At 35.2% G+C, this 20314-nt stretch overlaps 1 protein-coding gene across 2 annotated transcripts in view; it reads right to left on the minus strand.

Annotated features, from left to right (window-relative positions):
- LOC145688893 (uncharacterized) overlaps positions 1-20314 on the minus strand; it is a 399672-nt gene that overhangs the window by 168788 nt on the left and 210570 nt on the right. The window contains exon 2 of one of the 2 annotated variants that reach the window (XM_081763055.1): positions 18894-19642. The exons of the other annotated variant lie outside the window; for it this stretch is intronic. Coding sequence (XP_081619181.1) covers positions 19639-19642 — 4 coding nt within the window. The 3' untranslated portion in view covers positions 18894-19638. Of the gene's footprint in view, positions 1-18893; positions 19643-20314 lie in introns of those variants that run through there. 2 annotated transcript variants of the gene reach the window in all.

The following is a 20314-nucleotide window of genomic DNA, read 5'->3' on the forward strand; positions in this document are numbered from 1 at the left end:
AAGGAGGAATTTTCTATAATTTCTTTCTTCACCTTGAAATCGACGTGGTATGTTGTTTGCGATCGCATTGTGGGAAAATGGTTTGCTCGTTTGATATGAATATTGGATCATAGTTTATACCTACCTCTATCTCAGATTTTATCATGTTACGATTAAAGGGCGTATCCTAATAAAGGATAGGGGTTAAAAATTTCTGCGAAAAAGAGAATATGTAAATGGATTTTTATCATTACGCTTTCATTAAAATACAAATCCTAAATGAAATAAAAACATATTTTCCCTAAACCTATTCCTCCCGTGCGCACAACGAGCATTTTAGCTATTATAATTATATTGTAGGAGGCTTACATTATCATCATTCTGCTATGAGTTATCCTAGATGTGAATGAATCTAAAAACATCTTATGAGAGCAATAAAAATAATGACCACAAAATAATTTAGTAACAACATTTTAGAGAATGCGCCGAAAGAAGAAAATATTTTTCGTTTTGTAGGATGGAATGAAGATATATGGGTCTAACTTTAAAAGCATTGACGGTCATAGATTATAATGAAACCTCTTTCCTGACAAGAAAAAATAATATCCTTCAGGCATAGAAAGGGCGCCCAATGCTTTTAGTCTTGAAAGTCTAATTTCTTCTTGTCATCCAAAAAGGAGCTCTTTCTTTTTAGTGCATGTTACAAAACCAGATTCTAAGAGTTATTTTAAGGTTATTATTATTATTATTATTATTATTATTACTATTATTATTACTATTATTACTATTATTATTATTATTATTATTATTATTATTATTATTTATTTATTTATTTATTTTTATTATTGAGGTCACGGTGGCTTAGTGATAGAGCGCTAACCTGGCGTGTAGAGTTTCTTGTTCGATCCGCGTCTAACTAAGTTTGTGCTAAATAACATCGTGCTTATGAGTTTTTTCGGGGTACTCTCGTATCCTCCTACATTTTCATTCTACCGATTCTTCCATCATTTACCTTGTCTAAATCATCTGCGTCCCTTAGCCTAACAAGCATAATCGTAGGACGTAAAACTGAGAGATTTTATTTATTATAAGAGTTTCTTTTTTCAGATTCAATCAGTTTTTGTTTCAGGAGAGAACTATTGTAGTAAGTATGTTACTTTATAATTAATTAATAGATGGATCTTCCTCGTGACTACGTGCTTAACGAACGTGCCTTTGGTTTGGGAGACCCAAGTTTGAGTCCTCTGTGAGAGATCGTGTACTTCGGATACGATGTTAAGCTGTAGATTCACGTCTTGGTGCTGAAAGAGGCGCTAAACTAAAGTCCAACCAGCCAATTAATAAATACTGGTTATCTGTTTTATGATCTAATGATTCAACGAAAGAATACATTTTTGTAATTGTTTCGTGGAAGAGATATTGCAATATCTCTTAATTCTTTTCTGTTATTTTAATACTTAAAGATTTATATCCGTACGTGTTACGGGAAGGTCAATACTCCTACATGGATAGCTCCCTTATACTATACGAACACATCTTTTCCAGTTCTTTTGAATACTAATACGTGCTGGTGTGAGGCGCACGTATTCAGATAATCTGTTAGCTTATCTACAATCCGGTTCATGCATTCACTACAATTGTGTCTACTCCTGTTGCATAGGATATAATACTAAACGATTTAGCACAGACTGTGTGTACAATGGTTATACAAACACGATGAATACTGAAAATCATTTGTTCGCTGAAAATGGCTGAAATTAGCCTATTCACACACAATAGTATTCACTCGGTGTTTGCTTGGCTGTAGTAATCCTTTTCAAAAGGTCACTTGAAAAGGATCTGCGAGCGCGAATCCTTTGATATACGGTAGCTCGTAGGCAGCTTTTCCGGGCAACAAAATGACGGATGGAGATGAAGCTAACATCACCTGTGGAATTGTTCTTTTCGATAACAACAACAAAAATTACTTTTACTTTAATTCGTGTGTTATTTAACTTGATAAAAATATTACTGCTTGATATTGCATATACATAGTTTCTTGTGGCTACATGGTTAGGATATAGGCTTTTGGCGCGATAGCCGGTTTCGATTCCTGGTAGAAGCATTTTTGGTTATTACAGTACAGCCGGAAGATTTTACAGTACACCTTCGGTGATAACTTAATCAATCAATATTCTCGAATGAGGCTATTGTAAGCTCTATAAGAGATGTGAAGACAAGGCGCAACACCTCGAGACCACAGTACATAAATAAGGTAATGTGTTCAACTTCAGACACCATACTACTTTGTTTCCTGTGGGTTTGTATTGTCACGGACGCTCATCGATATCATCGTTAAACTTTGTCTGTGATTGTACTTTTAGTTCAATATTCTTCAAAGGACATTCAACGAACAGCGAAAGGAAATGATGGATATTTCAAAAATAAATTGTGATTAATTAATGAATTCTTTATCTGTAAAACTGCTTTCCGTCTTTGAAATCATTGTCAAGCACTGAAGTCAGCTAGCTTTCGCAATTCAACATGTAAGATCCATGCATTGACAAATATGATGACAGAAGTGAATTTCAGAAGTTCACGTCTTTAGGTATTTCACCATGAGTACAGGAAGTTGCATAACCTCGTCTCGAGTCGAGTAACAAAACTGGGCTTTTCCAAAGTCAGGGCAGCAGTAGCTTCAAAGACCTATCAGGAGGAACACCTTGTTACTAGTGTGGATCATATTTTTCATCTAGACGACATCAATAAGAAAAGGTATGTATACCTGTTTCATATTTGTCATTGCCTAGTCATGAGTCAGTGCTTGGGAAGTTTCAAATAGACACTACTGATCAAAATTACAAACATTAAAAACATTCCCCACAAATCGTACTCTTTTATTTCAACCGAAATGATTAATCACGAATTTATTGGTGTTCAAACTTATCGATGTCTAGATTATTAAGAAAGTTTTGGTTATTGCTATGACACCTCTTGCATACGTCCAATTTTATGTCGATCATAGATAACTCATAGCATAACCGCAGTATGTAGATTACCTTAAATATCTATGTAATTAACGGAGGCTTGTCAAAGCCATCAACTGCTTTGTGGACTGCTACTAGAAGACTAAATACTGCCTGCATTGGGGACGAACCTGGAAACCTTTCGGTTATAGAGATGCCTTATCTCTTTCATTACAACACTCTTTATTATGTCATATATTAGCCAGTCCGAACAGTTTCTAATATCTTTGTAAGTTTGACGAATCACGTCATACCTAAAACATAGGCATATACCTTGGTTGAACACAAAGTAAACAAAACAATACTCGCTGTTCTCTGAACCTCTAAGACACAAAAGCAATACATATTGAGATAGCAATAGAAACACTTAGCTAGATGCACATTTAAAACTAGTATTTAAATAACTTCTTAGCCCCAAATGTTTGCTGCAAAGTGCTGATAGGTGAGGATTTAAAATACAAGAACCGTGATAAAGAAAGAAACAATACCACTATATGTGCAAACAGCGATCTAGGCTTCAAATTCCGAATATTGTGAAATTCGAACAAAATTTATTGCAAATAAAGATCAATTGTTATGATTTTTCAATATAATTGTAAAAGAAAGTATGCGAATAGACTTGTACAGACGTCAGGGAAATAGTCTGACTACAGCGCAGTAGTGGTAAGAAATGGAACTACAGTTCGAATTTTCCGTCACGCGTTCTATGCTTCAGTTGTGAAGCTGAAATGAAACTGGTCGTAAGAAAGAAAAAAAGATGGTAATATTGAGTTAGTGAAAAGTATATTCAAAATTTTGTATAAAGCAATTCCGTTAAAACAATTGTTTCGTAAATGTAAAAAGGTAACTATTTGTTAATGTGGTAGATACCAGATATAAACTGTATTGGGTGAGTTTTAATGCTTACATATTTTTCTTGAAATAAGTGGTTTAATAGGTTGTTTAAAGAAATGCGTTGATTCCTGAATTTATGATACAACTAAGAACATCTGCTTAACTTCATCTATTCAGGAGCGAAATAATTCGAAAGGCATTAATAACTAAAGGTATAGTTTAGGATTAGAAAATTAAATTGAAAGTATATGTTCGATCAGTTATCTTCGAAGCAACTATAGTATAGTTATTTGTTGCAATTTCTGAGAAGGACTTACATGAAAGGCATTATTTAAAAATTTGCTTTCTCATTTTACCTTATTAAAACTTATTAAAAGTATACTGTATAATCTTGTTGCTATTTGGAATAGTATATATATATATATATATATATATATATATATATATATATATAGAGAGAGAGAGAGAGAGAGAGAGAGAGAGAGAGGGAAAGAGAGAGAGAGGCGAATCCAGGATTTTCTGAGGGGGTGCACCAATAACTACTAAAATAACCAATCACACTGAAACTCTTCCAAGTGACATGCAACAATATTCTTTACCCCTGACAACGCTGATACATAGAACGAGAGGGTATTATAAAGAGGGTGCAAGTGATATGCAGGAAAAATATTCTCTCCTACTGTGGCTTCTATTTTCTTCCCTACTTGACAAATGTTATATTGTTTTGCTTGGTGTATCCCTTTCCTTCAACCTTCAGAAAATCAACTTAAACTATTGCTTTTGGAAAGTTCTGCTTTCTTTTAAGCTTGAAACGAAAAAATAATAACAAAGTTTCGGAAAGTGTTGCTATTTTCAGTGCTAGCTTCTCATTTTAGATAGTGCATATTTACAACAAAGGGTGGTGCACGTAGACCGGTGCAGCCGCCAAATCTGGCCATATTATATATATATATATATATATATATATATATATATATATAAACTTTGTATATTATAATCGAAAGAATATTTAATGAAATCTTTAAGTTTGACGTCCCACGGTTATGCCGGTTAGGCTAAAGGAGACGGTGATGATGAGAGATGAGTGAAATGGTGGAATAAAGAAAGTGGGAGAAAACGGGAGAACCCCGAGAAAACCCACGAGCATGGTGTTTGTCCACCACAAAGTCCACACGGCGCGAGCTAGGATCGAACCAGGGACCCCAAGCACCGGAGGGGTATTGGGGAGCAATGACGTTGGGGTATTTGAATCTCAATACTTAACGCATGTTACACAATGTAATGAAAACATGTAAACAGTGCAGTTTACAAGATTAGTATAGCATTGTGCCACCATTGACCCTCAGAACAGCTCTGACGTGACATGGAATGAAGTCCTAGAAGTCATGAATAGTAGCAAGATTAATATTACATCATTCCACATGCAATGCATCACTCAGTTCCGTCAGAAAGAATGGAGAAGGAAATATGTTCAGTTTCACATCCAATTATGTTTAGGTCCGGAGATTGCGCAGGCCAGAATAGGTGTTCAACTTCATCCCAGCATTCCTCAAATCACACCGCAATAGCTCCGGGCAGTTTTGTGATTAATTGTTATTCTAAACCTGGTTCTACTGTTTGGAAATATCTAGACCATAGGATGCACATCGTTTCTTAAAATGGCGACAATCACGAAAAGTGAAGCGACCGGTAAGCGTCAGAATAGGACGAATAGGACCCACTAAAAACCAGGATTTTGCGCCTCACAGCATCACAGAATCTGTTATGTTTTATGGTTTGGCGAAGACAATGCGCATCATACGCTTTGAGCGCCCGCCACACACAAACACAACCCGGGTTGGAAATAAGGTGAACAATGACTCGTCCGACAATATCAGACGTTTCCAGGCGTTAGCGGTCCATGTTGCGTGTTCGCGGTACCATCGACGTCGTGCTAAAACGTGGTCCCTTATCAGTGGTTTAGTCCCTGTAATCCGGACTCCGTAAGTCCAAGTCATGTAACTCAACTTATTCCGTCAATTGCACTGCAGTCGCACGACATTGTGAGTGACAGTCCGCTTTAATGATTAGCGGAACCTATCACTGAGCGATTACCTCCGACTACTGTTCCTATTTCACCATTGTGGTTTTGCTGTGTGTTTTGTAGGCCGCCATCACCTTGGACTCTGTCCCTTGCAACACACCAAACACACTTGATACTTTCGTCACGCTAGTTTCACATAACCGATCATCAACAATTTGCCCTCTTTGGAAATCAGATAGATCACCCATTTTACACTATCAGTATATGATCAGTTCAATCGACACTGCTGTTTTACTTCTCAGCATGTATTCTGCCCTAACACATCTCCACAAACTGTCACCGCCTCATTGTTGCCAACTTAAACAACTGACATGTTACTAACCCCAGGTGTTTCCATTAAATTGATGAGTATCTGTATGTATTACATTAAGAAATGGCTTAGAAATGTTACAAATAGTATTTGCAACACTGCTAGTAAAAGGGTGACGTCGAGTAATTCTGGCACGGGACAATTATGGTGGCAAAGTCCTATAATTTTTATGTATTTCAGTTTAAACTCAGTTCAGTATATAATGTGTTATTTAGCATACCACCTACACAAGGCAAGGGTAATTCATTAAAAAATAGTTTTAGTAGCTATTATAAGCAATAAAAGAACTGCTTCATCCAACGCACGAGAATTTCATAACATTTTGCCTGATGTTAACTTTTAAAGTAGGAATTTATATATATATATATATATATATATATATATATATATATATATATATATATATATATATATATATATATATATATATATGAAAAATAGTCACACTAGTTATTTCAATTAACGATATGATTCCCCAGGGGTTAGGTATAATACTCCATTTTGTTATGATATGGGGCAATTATGGCATAGTTCTCTTTTAGCAAGAATATAAAACTTGAAGAAAATGTATCAAAACAGTATTTATTGCCACTCTCTTTAAAGTCTGCTGAATTGCGATGTGTTTGTCAATATCTGTCACGTAGACACCTACATTATAGCTGTGGAACTTCTTTTTCAAAGTTGATGTAGTGGATTTTTGTTGTTTTTTTTTTCTTGCCCTGAATAGAAATAAAACATTTCTAGCAGAAGACAATGAAATAGTAGGGAAAATGTACAAATGGGTTTCTAGGTATGCAGATAAACCTTCCATAATAGATCTGGACTCGGATTTTGACAGAAGTTGTTCCTGGAACATATACAGTATACGTAACTCTACTTGCAGTAAAGTTCAATATTAGTGAATCTTCCATAATAACACCAAAACATAGCTCAAGTATGCCATAAACCTAATTTGTTTTTCAGTTTTATTGATTGATGTTGGGAGACCCGGGTTCGATTCTCGGCGGAAGCTCATATGGTTGGAATCTCTCGTTAAAGCTGCAGATTCACGTCTCGTAATACCTTCCTGCTGTTAAACGGGACGCTAAACTTGAAATCAAATCAAATCGAAGTTTTATTGATTTACATGTAGTATGTGCAGGGCCGGCCCTAGGTAATTTGCCGCCTCGTGCAATGGTATCATTTGCTGTCTCCTTTCTTCAGAAAGAACAAATCTTAAAAGCCACGATTTTAAGTATGCTACCCTATCATAAACTACAAAGGGGAAGGAAAGTACACTCTCACTCAAAGGAATAAACCCTGCAAATACAATCTCGTTATGTCTGTTTTTTTCTTTAAATAATAATCTATTATGTTAGTGAAAGACAAAGCAAACACACACGCAGAGGAAAGATTATATATATATATATATATATATATATATATATATATATATATATATATATATATATATATATATATATATTACAAAATTCAGTATCGAGTTTCAATTCCAGTGCAACTAGCTCTTTTATCTTTATTTCTTGATTTTTCTCCTACATCTGTTAAAAAAAAAATTAAAAACCTTATTTCCGCCTTCAATGGTAAGGAAATTGTAACAAAGACAAGACTAGTTTTCATATCAAAACTGTGATAAGTAAGTAAATAGAACAGGTGTTTGCTACTGTTCGAGAATTGAGTTCTTGTATTTGACAACAACCAAGCAATTCATACTGGGATTTGTGTGAACATTTGCTTTCGCACTGTCCACGTTCACCTTAAACTAATGCGACCTAAACACGATTTATGAATGTAGTATTCAGATAGAAGATCAGCAAATAGTAGTAAATTTAACTACCATTATTATGAAGTCTATTTCCAACAAGAAATATTTATTTTGAATAATATTGTTATAACAGATTTTGACGCCCCTCGCAACTTGCCGCTCCGTACAAATGCACATGTTGCACATATGGTAGAGCCGGCCCAAGTTTATGTGCGTAAAGAAGTCTGTATCACTGAATGTTATAACGCTAGAATTTTTGGTGTGTATGCGCTAGACCGTTTCCTACAAGTATAGCGTATATTCATCCCCATGCACGCTTGTTCTTTCGTAAAATTTGAGATTGAGTATACGCTGACCTACAAAAAAAAATATTAGGTGGATATGTGCCGTATACTCCTGTATACGATCCATTACGTTCCTAGTATCACCCTTAAGGAAAACATACAAAAATAGAGACGATTTATTTGTTAACAGTGTAATTCGCTACATATACTATACCAGTGGTTCTCAACCTTTTAGGGCTCATGACATACTTTACTGAAGGTTTAGGAGGTCGGGACACACTTGATTGATATTTTTATTATAAATAATAATAATAATAATAATAATAATAATAATAATAATAATAATAATAATAATAATAATACGCATTATAATAGTAAAACCAATTAGTTTTTATAATAACACTATATAACTCAGCATTATTGCTACTGCTGGAGGTGTTGACTGGTACAACCTGTCTCAATTTTAACTAATTTATTATTAAATTCTTCATGATTTTTAAATTCTAAAATTTCGCGACGTACCTTAGGGGTCTGTGTGACACACCAATGTATCGCGACACATCGATTGACAACCACTGTAGTATACAGTATGTAAACAATTTCTTTAAGCAAAATAAATGTTGCTAATTATTATTACTGGCAACGAATGACATTTTAGCGCCACAAAAGTTCGGGTTTTTTTATTTTCTTGTTATTGTATTGAACTCGATGTTATCTATTGACTGATATATGTCTTATATTTGGACAATATTTTAGTTAAACAGAAATTAAAATAAGACTTAATTACGCTTTATTGGCTATATTCTTTTAAACTTTCCAGGGGCACACTTACGGGAGCGAGTCCACCGGATATATACCTCCCCCCTCGAAATTTCGTTACTCTACTAACATTTGTAGTATTTCTTAACAGAACTGCACTTTTTTTAATAACAGAGCAATGATTTATGCAGGCTAAAGATTTGATTTTAGGCCTCATCTGTACTCTTTCTTTCCTTATAAAAATAATCGTTCTATCATTTTTTCTAAGAAAAATATAGGTGGCACTAATTAGCAATTACTTATTGTCTTTTCGGGTACAGAATTAGACAAGTTCAATATTAATTAGACATATTGGGCTCCTTGTCTTCTTCATATCGCTATAGAAGGAAAGATTGAAGGGAAGCGAGGAATAGAAAGAAGAAGAACACAGCTGATCGATGATTTGAAAGATAGGAAAAAATATTGGGAGTTAAAAGAGGAAGCTGAAGATCGAGAAAAGTGGAAGAAACATTTCCAGGACCAAATCTAAAACTGAAAAAAAAATCTTCATTAGTCCCAGGACCTGCCAAAAAGGCAGAATACTTAATACTAATAATAATAATAATTGCACCCCTCCCACCAGAAAGTACTTTGGATCCCTTCCAGCAAACATTTCTGGGTGAGCGCCTGTACCTTATTATGTATAATTGTCCAGCTAGTGTCGTAATAAAGATGTTAATGAAGGCATATCTCATTAAACAACTATTCAACTATTCAACATGAAAAGCTTAACCATTATGCACTTCAGGATCAGTTTCATCTTAATAGGTAGTGTGGTTCTGACATTGCCTCAATTTTTAGATTTACAAATAAATTTACATTTCTTCTTGACTTTCCCGAAAACTGCGCATGAGATTTTATACTCAACCCTTTAACATTTTGTTCAGCTTAATGAGTTCCATCGATCGGTATGCGTCTCATGTTTGGACTTTTTTTTCGTTAAACGTTAATAATATTGCAGAATATATTCATTTACATGTATTTAAGAGGGAGAATCAAAAACTAAGATTACAGGCCGATATTTCTGAAGTTTCGTCTGTTATAGAGGAATGAGGAATGTGTGGTAATTTTAATACGTAGAGTTGGCAACTGTGAATAGGTGTCCTAGTCCTAGCTTCAGTCCTAGTTCTACCTACCGCGCTTGTTGTAGATAAACACAAATGGCGACTCGTTTGGAAAACTAGTCTCACGAATAAGTTAGCTTAGTTATTTGGGCGAATCATGTAAACGCGGCTGAAATTCACCGGTAGATGGTAGAGATTTACGGAGATGCTGTAATATCTCGTCAGCAAGTCGCAGAATTGCGTCGAAAGTTTGCGGCTGGTAGAGTAAAACGTCACAGACGAGGAGCGCAGTGGCCGACCCAGCACGGTATCAACAGATTTCAACACAGCTCGCGTGGAGCACCTCATCGACCACTCTCCGTATAGCCCAGACCTCGCTCCAAGCGACTTTCACATGTTCCCGCACTTGAAGGAGCACCTGGGAGGCCGTCGCTTTGCTTCAGATGAGAAGATTAAACATTGGTAACGACGTGGCTGAACACGCAAGGACAGGATTTTTAACAGGAGGGAATCTTCAAATTTATCCCATGATGCGATAAATGTCTCAACCGATTTGGAGACTATGTCGAAAAATAACCTAATGTATATACTATCTGTTGGCTGTATTGGTTGTATGAAATGACACGTTTCACTGCAGGTTTTGTAACATTACTTTTTGATCACTTCTCGTATCATGTAAGAAGTTGCAGCAGAACAAATATATGATATGTTCTCAGCACCGTGACTTCCTCTATATTTAACTGCTATTGTATGCTGAATAGTAAATATTATATATGTGTACGAAAAGCAAATACAAAGTTGAAGAAAAGTTCTTTTTTTCTCACCGATGCTTCATTTTGTAGCTATGACAACGCATTAAAACTTCATCCGAGTTATTGACAAGCGCCTCTATAATAACAAAGGGAGATTTGTCTCTTTATATATATAGATACATACTTTCAAAATTATGTGTGATGCAAAAGAATTTTTAATGTATGACAAGTTTCATGTTTAAATCCCTGTTACGAGCATATTCTATGAAATCACTGCAAGGAAAATGCTCTGTTATTCAATATTATATTATTATTATTATTATTATTATTATTATTATTATTATTATTTTTATTATTATTATCAGTATTGTTATACAAACCATAACAACTATCATAGCAGTTATTTTGCCATTATCTGAAGGTCATTTGCTGTAAATCGAAAGTTCTTTTACAGACATGTAAAGATTACAAGTAATATGAAAGTCACTGTTAGTAGTATGTGTATCACTGCTGTGAGCTTCTCTGTCACTGTTGGGACTATGTGTATCACTGTTATTTGTTTCTCTGTCACTGTTGTGGTTATATGTCACTGTTATGAGCTTCTTTGTGGCTTGTGAGTATGCGTGTCACTGTTATGAGCTTCTCTGTCACTGTTGGAAGTATATGTGTCACTCTTATGAGCTTCTCTCTCATTGTTGGAAGTGTGTGTCACTGTTATGGGCTTCTCTCTTATTGTTGGGAGTATGGTCATTGTTATGAACTCTGTCACTGTTGTATGTGTGTCACTGTTATGAGCTTCTCTGTCACTGTTGGAAGTATGTGTCACTGTTATGAGCTCTGTAACTGTTGTGAGTATGTATGTTACTGTTAAGAGCTTCTCTGTCCCTGTTGGGAGTATGTGTGTTACTGTTACGAGCTCTCGCACTGTTGTGAGCATGTGTGTTACTGTTTGAGCTTCTCTGTCGCTGTTGGGTGTATGTGTCACTTTTTTAAAAATGTATTGAATAAAGTTGGTAAGAAGAAATGTTAATCCTTTCAAATTACATTTAAAAGGGTTGTTACAAAACTTAACGTTACAAAACATTAAAAGTCGCAAAACATAAAACTTTAAGGACGTCTTTATTGAACCATCGCACCATGCCATATTAAATCTGGTGTCAGAAAGCATATATTTTAATCATGCTCAACCTTATCCATAGGAGCTAAATACACGATTCTGATTGGTTGAAGTTATCCGTTTCTCGCCACGTAACATACATATAGCACAAATCGAACGCTAGTTCCTGAGCGTGTTAGCGAGAAGGATAGTAATGAAATTCGCTTTTGGCGTGGGTTCAAGCCCGACCCAAGGAAAGTTTTTTTTTTGTATTTTTTTTAAATTTTCATAACACTTTTATCAACAAAATAAGATGAAAATAATACTAATTTTAATGCATATTTTTGCTTTTCCACCATTTACCTAAAGTTTTCTGATAGCCCTCATACGTGATAAACCAACAGGAGAGTAGGAAGTGGAGCCCTCGTGAAGCAAGGGATTGTAGGGGTAGTAGTGAGTTAGAGAGGGGAAGTACCGGAGGCACCAGGAAGGGGAAAACGTACCACTTTGCACGCTTAAATTTATTGATAAAAATACTTATGTTACGAAACATCTGAGCGAGCGTCACCGAGCGAAGGGCGTTAGAAGCCCCGCAGGGCTCGTTTTATTCCACCTTTTCCCCATGATAATACCACGTGGCATTATGTCACGCTCGGATGGTGCGACTTCGATGTAAATCTAACTTCACTCGCTTCCTTGTGAGCAACTTAAAACCAGTCGGCTAGGGTAGCGCGTAAAAAAATATACGCTGTCAGCAACTAGCTTTTCTGTGCTTTTGCAGCTAAAGTTAAGTCAGCAAGCTAAGACAGTTGAGCTAGCAACTTTTGACTAAATGAAGAAACTGGAGGCAACAACTCTTATTAAATATCTCCACAAGAAGATTATAACGCCATAGAATATCCACACTGACAAGGTTATCACATTAGACGATAGTACCTTTCCTTATGATACAGTGAAGAAAAAGGTTATTAAATTTAGGAAAGGAAAATCTATCACTGAAGATGAACGCCAACAAGGAAGGCCCGTTGAAACAGTAACCCAGGAAAATATTAGCAAATTACATGAAAGCATCCTAAATGATAGTCGATTAACCAGCAGACAGATTGCTAAGACAGTAGGCTAGTCAACTGCAAGAGATGGTAGAATTTCTTTCCCAGAATTTGGGAATGAGAAAAGTTTAAGTGACATCGGTACCTAAATTTTTAATCCCTGATCAAAATGTAACCGTTGCAACGTTTCAACGGATAGTATTCAGCTTTCCTGGCCAAACTGAGATCCGTTTCTGACTAGGTTTAGAACAGAAGATGAGACCTAGTCCATTATTAATAACGCAAACCGAAACAAGCTTTCAATCAATGGACACACTTTTTCATTCTCATCTCCAAAGAATTCCAAGTCAAATTCCCTCACTAGGGTAGGTAATGGATAAGGTTCTTTGGGAGATTGCTTTGAAATGGGTGGTAATTAAAGATCATTTACCAAAGAGGAGATAATTAACCCAAAATTACTATTCAGGTCTCCTACAGAAGCTATGTGATCATATTCACGGAAGGACGGTGAGAGACTGACAAACTGCACATTATATATATATATATATATATATATATATATATATATATATATATATATATATATATATATATATATATACCAAAATAACCAATCACACTGAACTCTTCAAAGTGACATGCGACAATATTCTTTATCCCTGACAACAGTGATGCATAGAACTTAAAAAAGTATTTTAAAGAGAGTCGCAAGTGTTATGCAGGAAAAAAACATTCTTCTCTCCTACTGGCTTCTGTTTTCTTCCCTACTTGACAAATGCTGTATTATTTTGCTTGATGCATCCTTTTCCTTCAACCATTTGAAAATCGACTTAAACTATTGCTTTTGCAAAGCTCTGCTTTCTTTTAAGCCCCAAACGGAAAAATGATGGCAGAAAGTTTCGGAAAGTGTTGGTATTTTCACTGCTAGCTTCTTGTTTCAGATAGTGTATATTTACAACAATTCTCTCTCTCTCTCTCTCTCTCTCTGTATATATATATATATATATATATATATATATATATATATATATATATATATATATATATATATATATATATATATATAAAATTTGCATCAGGATAATCTCCCAAGTCACAAGTTGTAGTCACCACGGCAGTACTTCACGACTGCACTTTAATTGGGTCTGCGACTTTTGTCTTTTGCATCATTGCCTGAGTGTTATACAACCCGATAAACTACTAGGTAAAATGGGTTGCATATACGTCTCATTTCTATTTATTGGAAAGAAAAAACCGAACAACTGGGTTTAACTGTAAAATGATATACGTATATTAGCGATCAACTATTCTTATTTCATATTCAAAATTCTATCAATTGTATTTATTCAGTTAACATATATATAGTATTCTATAAGTTTTGGACGATTTTTAAATTAAATTTATGCAATAATTTATCCAAAATATTTAGAAAAATGATATAATATCCATAAGCACATCAATCAATATATGGCATTACATGGTAGAAGCATTGAATGTATATGGCTAATATGGCACTTTAAGAAAACGTTTATCACCAACAGTGGCGTGGAAAAGAAACAGAATGTGGAGGATAACATATATTAACTTTTTTTAAATGTACTCTTTCGTTACGAGTGAAGCTATGTAGTACGAGACTATTAATTTTAAGGTGAGATCTATACTGCTGTAATGTATTGTATTCGATACTCTAGCACAGAAATCGAAACCGGGACCGTTGTTCCTACTTATCATAATGGGTTCTCACTGGAAGGTAGTCCATGATAATATTTGCTGTTCTAAATATTTCAAGGATTTCGTTTACACTTTTTGAAAAATTGTGAACTTTTTTTGTTAATGATTCGTGGAGTCAAAATGGTGTTCCCGATTTCTCTAATTTATTATTCGAACAGTAATGAGCTTTTCTTGCCAATATATTGTTTGTCTGGGATATAATATCAAAAGTTTTTTTTCTTTCTATAGCAAAAGCGTACCACCAGGAGACTGTTTAGTCGAAGTGAGCAATATGGCTTCTACAGATCGGAGAGCGTTCTGTGTGATTGATTGTAATGATACTAAGTCCGTTGTACAAATTTAGGGTATTTGTGCCACCATTTGCTACAATTGTGGTTCAATTGTGTTAGCGCATCACTGCAGCTGTGCCCGATATCGACCATGACATGCTAGGAAGAGTCTGGCAGGAAATTTATTATAGATTAGATGTGTGTCGTGTAACTCGTGCATCGCATATTGAACATTTAGAATACATTAGAAAAAATTTTTTTGAGTTGATCAATCAGTGTGTGTAACCTCTGTTCACATACATGTTATTAAAAGCAAAAAAAAAAATCATTAAAATCGGGAACATCATTTTGACTCACCCTGTATTATAATGCCAACATTTTTGTTAGTGTTTTATGATAATATTACAATTGTAACACTGTCAATAATCCGTGTAATGTCAACACATTGTCTTTCATTAGCAATTTCCTTTTTTTGTCAGAATGTTGCCTATGATACTTTATCATCCTGATTTTCTAGTGGTTTTATTATATTCTTTGGCAGTATGAAATTTACTATTTATACACTGTACTCTTCCTGGCATCAATTTTCTCACGTATTTTCCAGTGATTCGTTATAAACTCGTCGCATCAGCAATTCTACAAGTGATAATCTGTAAATTCACTGAAAAATGTATATGGTGTTCATTGATATCAGTGGTGTTCATTGTAAAGTATTCAAAGTTATGCAAACGATCCTATTTATAAACGACATGTTTCAGTGCATCAGACTGATACCTAATAGTAAGCAGTCACTTCACAGCACTACCTGTACTATCACTTGCCTGCTTCATGCTTAGTAGATATCATTAGCGTCGTTGTAATTGGCCGAATTAAAATTATTGTGACAATTTAATTGGAACCTTAAACTGAATTGTTTCAATGTAATTGGTTGGATTAGGTTTTAGAGTCCTTTCTCTACATCTAGGCAATATTAGACATGGGCATAAATTTCACGAAGGACTCAAACTACGTGGGTTCCCGCTGGAAATAAAACCCGGATCTAAGACGCATATGCTAACCATATTGCAACGAGGGATCTCTTAATTTAATTATTTCAAAATAGACTGTACTGAATGAGAATGTGCTCTGCTGTTGATTATTAAGGCAAGGAATGTGACCATATTTCAGTATTAATATTTGTGAAATCGTATGTTGGCTGGTGGATAAACTCAAGAAATAAGTAAATAATAATAAGTTTGTTAAATGTAAGCAACCTGAACTTTTAATTTGTTAAAGTAAATAATCAGAACTTTTAATTTATTAACCCTTGTGTACTACCATGAAGTATTTTGGGACTCCAGAGATGTTTATCATGATATATGTTTTAAACAAGTGAGATTACAATTCAGTCTTTTCTTATATTTTAACTCGAGTGTATGCTGAAGATACTGTTAGGGTTTAGGTGAGTGTATATCGGACAAGGTGTTACGTACGTTTTATCGGGCAAGGTGTTAATATGTAGCCAAAACAATTGAAGGACGTAACTATATTCATGTTTATGTTTGTAATGAAAGTTTATTTGAGTTGGATGAATTGAGCCATATGTGGCTGACATTTTGGTAGTGGTTTAAGTGATTAAAGAGGTTTGATTTCAGGGTATATGAATCAATTGATGAGTAATTAGCTTGAAGAAGCTACAAAGCATAAAACCCAAGACTGTATTATTTGAGAAAAATGAAATGAAATCTAAGTTTTACGTCCCACGGTTATGCCGGCTAGGCTAAAGGAGACGGTGATGATCAGAAATGAATGAAATGGTAGAATGAAGAAACTGGGAGGAAACGGGAGAACCCTGAGGAAACCCATGCACACGGTGTTTGTCCACCACAAAGTTCACTTGGCGGGGACTGGGATCGAACCTGGAACCCCAAGCACCAGAGATGAACGATATTATTTGAGAAGTTGATGTCTCTGAACCTTAGTGGTTGTCATGTGTATGTGTATCTACCCAAAAGCTTATAGGCATACTAAAAATTAAAAAAGGCTTGAGAAGAGTTTCGATATTCATTGGATTATTAGATACTCATACGGACAAGTTTAATAGTAAACAATCAGCGTTTAAGTACACGACGTAGGTCTTGAACAACAGATACCTACTAAACATTTCAGTTGTCTGTTTAATGGTTCTGCATAAAGAACGTGATTTAGGTGGGGTTCTAGAAGACCCCATGGACATTCCTGTGTAACAAAGTTCTTGGTAGTACACAAGGGTTAAATTAAACAATCAGAACTTTTAATTTGATAAATATAAACAATTAGAACTTTTAATTAAGTACGATTTTAATCTATAATGAAGAGTGGAGCGTAAGATCGGGCACAACTGGTCCATGTTACCAGTACACTGCCAATTTACGTCATATTTTAGAAAAAGAAAGAAACATACGCCAAACATTCAATGGGAATCAAACTGGATATAATGGTATATCTTGGTCTGCTATATAAATGTGCAAAATATGTGTTGTGCAGGCTTTCGGTTCCTGAGTTCTGGATGGACAAATTTTAACGTAATACTTTCTAAAAACGAAAGATCATACACCGAACTTATCCGACCAAAATCAAACTTGGTATGGTGGTACGTATGTTCTGCTATATCAGTATGTGAAATATGTTGTACAATTTTCTGGTTCATGGGTAATAATGACAGTCAAATTTTTCGAAAACGGCAAAATCATTAAATGAAACTAATCAGACCAGTATCAATCTTGGAATGATGATTGACTTTGAATTACTATAGATGTATGTACTTTTATAGTGTGTAAAACTTTTTCATAGAAACAACTTTCAATTTTTCAAGTAGGTTGGCTGGGGACATGGAATACATCATATTTGGCGGGAGATCATGTGGTTCGGATTCCACGTTAATCCGTAGGTTCATATTTGGTAGAGGAATGTACTCAAAACGGTGGCAATACAAAACTCGGGGTTTGTAGCATAAAGCAGCAAAGTACTAGTACCAAACTTTGACATCGAGAAACTTTCAATTTCTAAAGTGGGGGTAGGAAACGCAGAAGCGAAGATATTTAGAAAACAGGGGCAGCACAAAACGGTACAAAACTAGCACAAAGTTTTGGCATAGGAAGCACTTTCTATTACTAACGTATAAGGCTGGGCTCTAATATATTTGATAGGGAGCGAATCTTGGAAACAAGGGCAGAACAAACTTCGGGGTTTACGATACAACACTTTGAGGTAACAAACTTTCAATTTCTAAACTGAGGAGCTGGTAAAATGGACCCCAGCATATTCAGTACAGGTATATCCTGAAAATCGGGGAAGCACAAAACCCTGTGTTTGCAATACGAAACCCCACAAGACTAGCACCAAATTTTGTAATAGTAAAAGCTTTGAATTATATACTAAAGTAGGGAATTGCGGACATGGGATGCAGAATAGTTGATAGGAGTATCTTGAAAACGAGAACAGCACAAAACTCGGGGTGTGCGGCACGAAACTAGCACAAAACTTCGGCATGGAAAAAAAAATAATTTGTAAAATGGGGCCTGCATATCTCCAGCCTCCACAAATTTGCTTTTACTGTAATTAAAAGCTTGTTATCACACACAACGGAGTATAAGGCACAAAACGGTACAAAATTTTGGCATTGAAAAAAACAAATTCAATTTGTAAAATGGGGGGCTGGGGACATGGGTTTTATTGTATTTCCTTCTCTACTTCTTTTAACACATTTGATTTAAGCTATTTTGCAGTAATGTATCTACAGAAAATGAGGCACATATGAAGTAAATACAAGATGTGGTAACGAATCAGTCAATTATGAATAACAAGGATAAAAATTACTCGTATATTGATAAAACATACACTAAATAAAAATAGATTATTTACATCAAAATATCGCGATTTAAAATTAATTATGTAAGGATTTAAAATGAGTTGAAAGTAACGTATTTTGTTTCACATTCATTATTAGTCTTTTGGGTAGAACTTCTCTCAAAAAACAAGTTTCACTCTAGTAACATTGTCCATTGGATGTACATCCTTGACATTGATAGCTCTGTCCTTTAATATACTTTGGCGTGTGAGGCTCGGGTTCGATTCCTGGCGGGAGATCATGTGGTTCGGATTCCACGTTAATCAGTAGGTCCACGTTTCGTATAGCCTCGCTGCCGACGTTAAACTCAATATCAACTCAACTCCTTCAATATAGGTTTCTTTTCCTTGAAGTTTGTAATTCATGTTATAACGAAATGGGAGGGGTCAGAACTAGATCCCCATTTGGAATATTAATAGGCTATATAAATCAAGTTTCAAACTCGTATGCAGGAAGCGAAAAAACGCGGAGTGTGCTGGGGTGGGGGTTACTGATGGAGTCAGTACTTAATATACAAAATTCAATTGCAATTCAAAATCACTTTGCGTAAATTGCGATAAGCGCATCATCATCCACTAAAAACTTTCGGGGGTCCAACGAGTTTCTAAATGGCTGACTGTCTCTTGGCTCCTCGTCAAGTTACAGCTATGCATAAATTACTTTCATTTTAACTTCTATTTCTTTGTATTTCTACATACTTACTCGTGCTCTCACGTCTCCAAGACACAATGTTTGAATCTAAGTGGTCTCCTTACCTGCAAAATAAAACAAAAGAACTACTGTAGTTAGGGATATTTGTGCCATGTTAAATATTAACACGCATAGTTCAAAACACATGTATATTTAAGGAATGAAATAGTTTTAAATTGTACTCAGTTATTTGCAGTAGAGTAAATGGTATTTTTCTTGTGATTTTCGGTAGCATTTTTATTTTTTGTGTGTTATTTCTGGTGATTACATTTTACCCCTTTTTTTAAAAATAATAATACATATACCTAAATAACAAAAGAAATAAACGCAGTGGCAGAGCGTTCATCTCTGGTGCATGGGGTCCCGGGTTCAAAACCTGCTCCCGCCAAGTGAACTTTGTGGTGGACAAACACCGTGTTCGTAGGTTTTCTCGGGGTTTTCCCGTTTCCTCCCACTTTCTTCATTCCACTATTTCATTCATTTCTCATAATCACCGTCTCCTTTAGCCTAATCGGCCTAAAACGTGGGACATAAAACTCAAAGATTTCATTTCATTTTCAAAAGAAAGTATCATGTGCGATTTTTTAACCGTACAATTAAAATTACTCATTGTTAAAAAATTGATGAAACTGAAATGAAATCTTTCAGTTTAATGTCCCACGGATTATGCCGTTTAGGCTAAGGGAAACGATTGTTAAAGCAAGTGAATGATGGAAAAATTGGCAGAATGAGAAAGT

This window comes from Thermobia domestica, chromosome 7 (genome assembly GCF_964235325.1).
Source record: "Thermobia domestica chromosome 7, izTheDome1.hap1.1, whole genome shotgun sequence".
NCBI lineage: Eukaryota > Metazoa > Arthropoda > Insecta > Zygentoma > Lepismatidae > Thermobia > Thermobia domestica.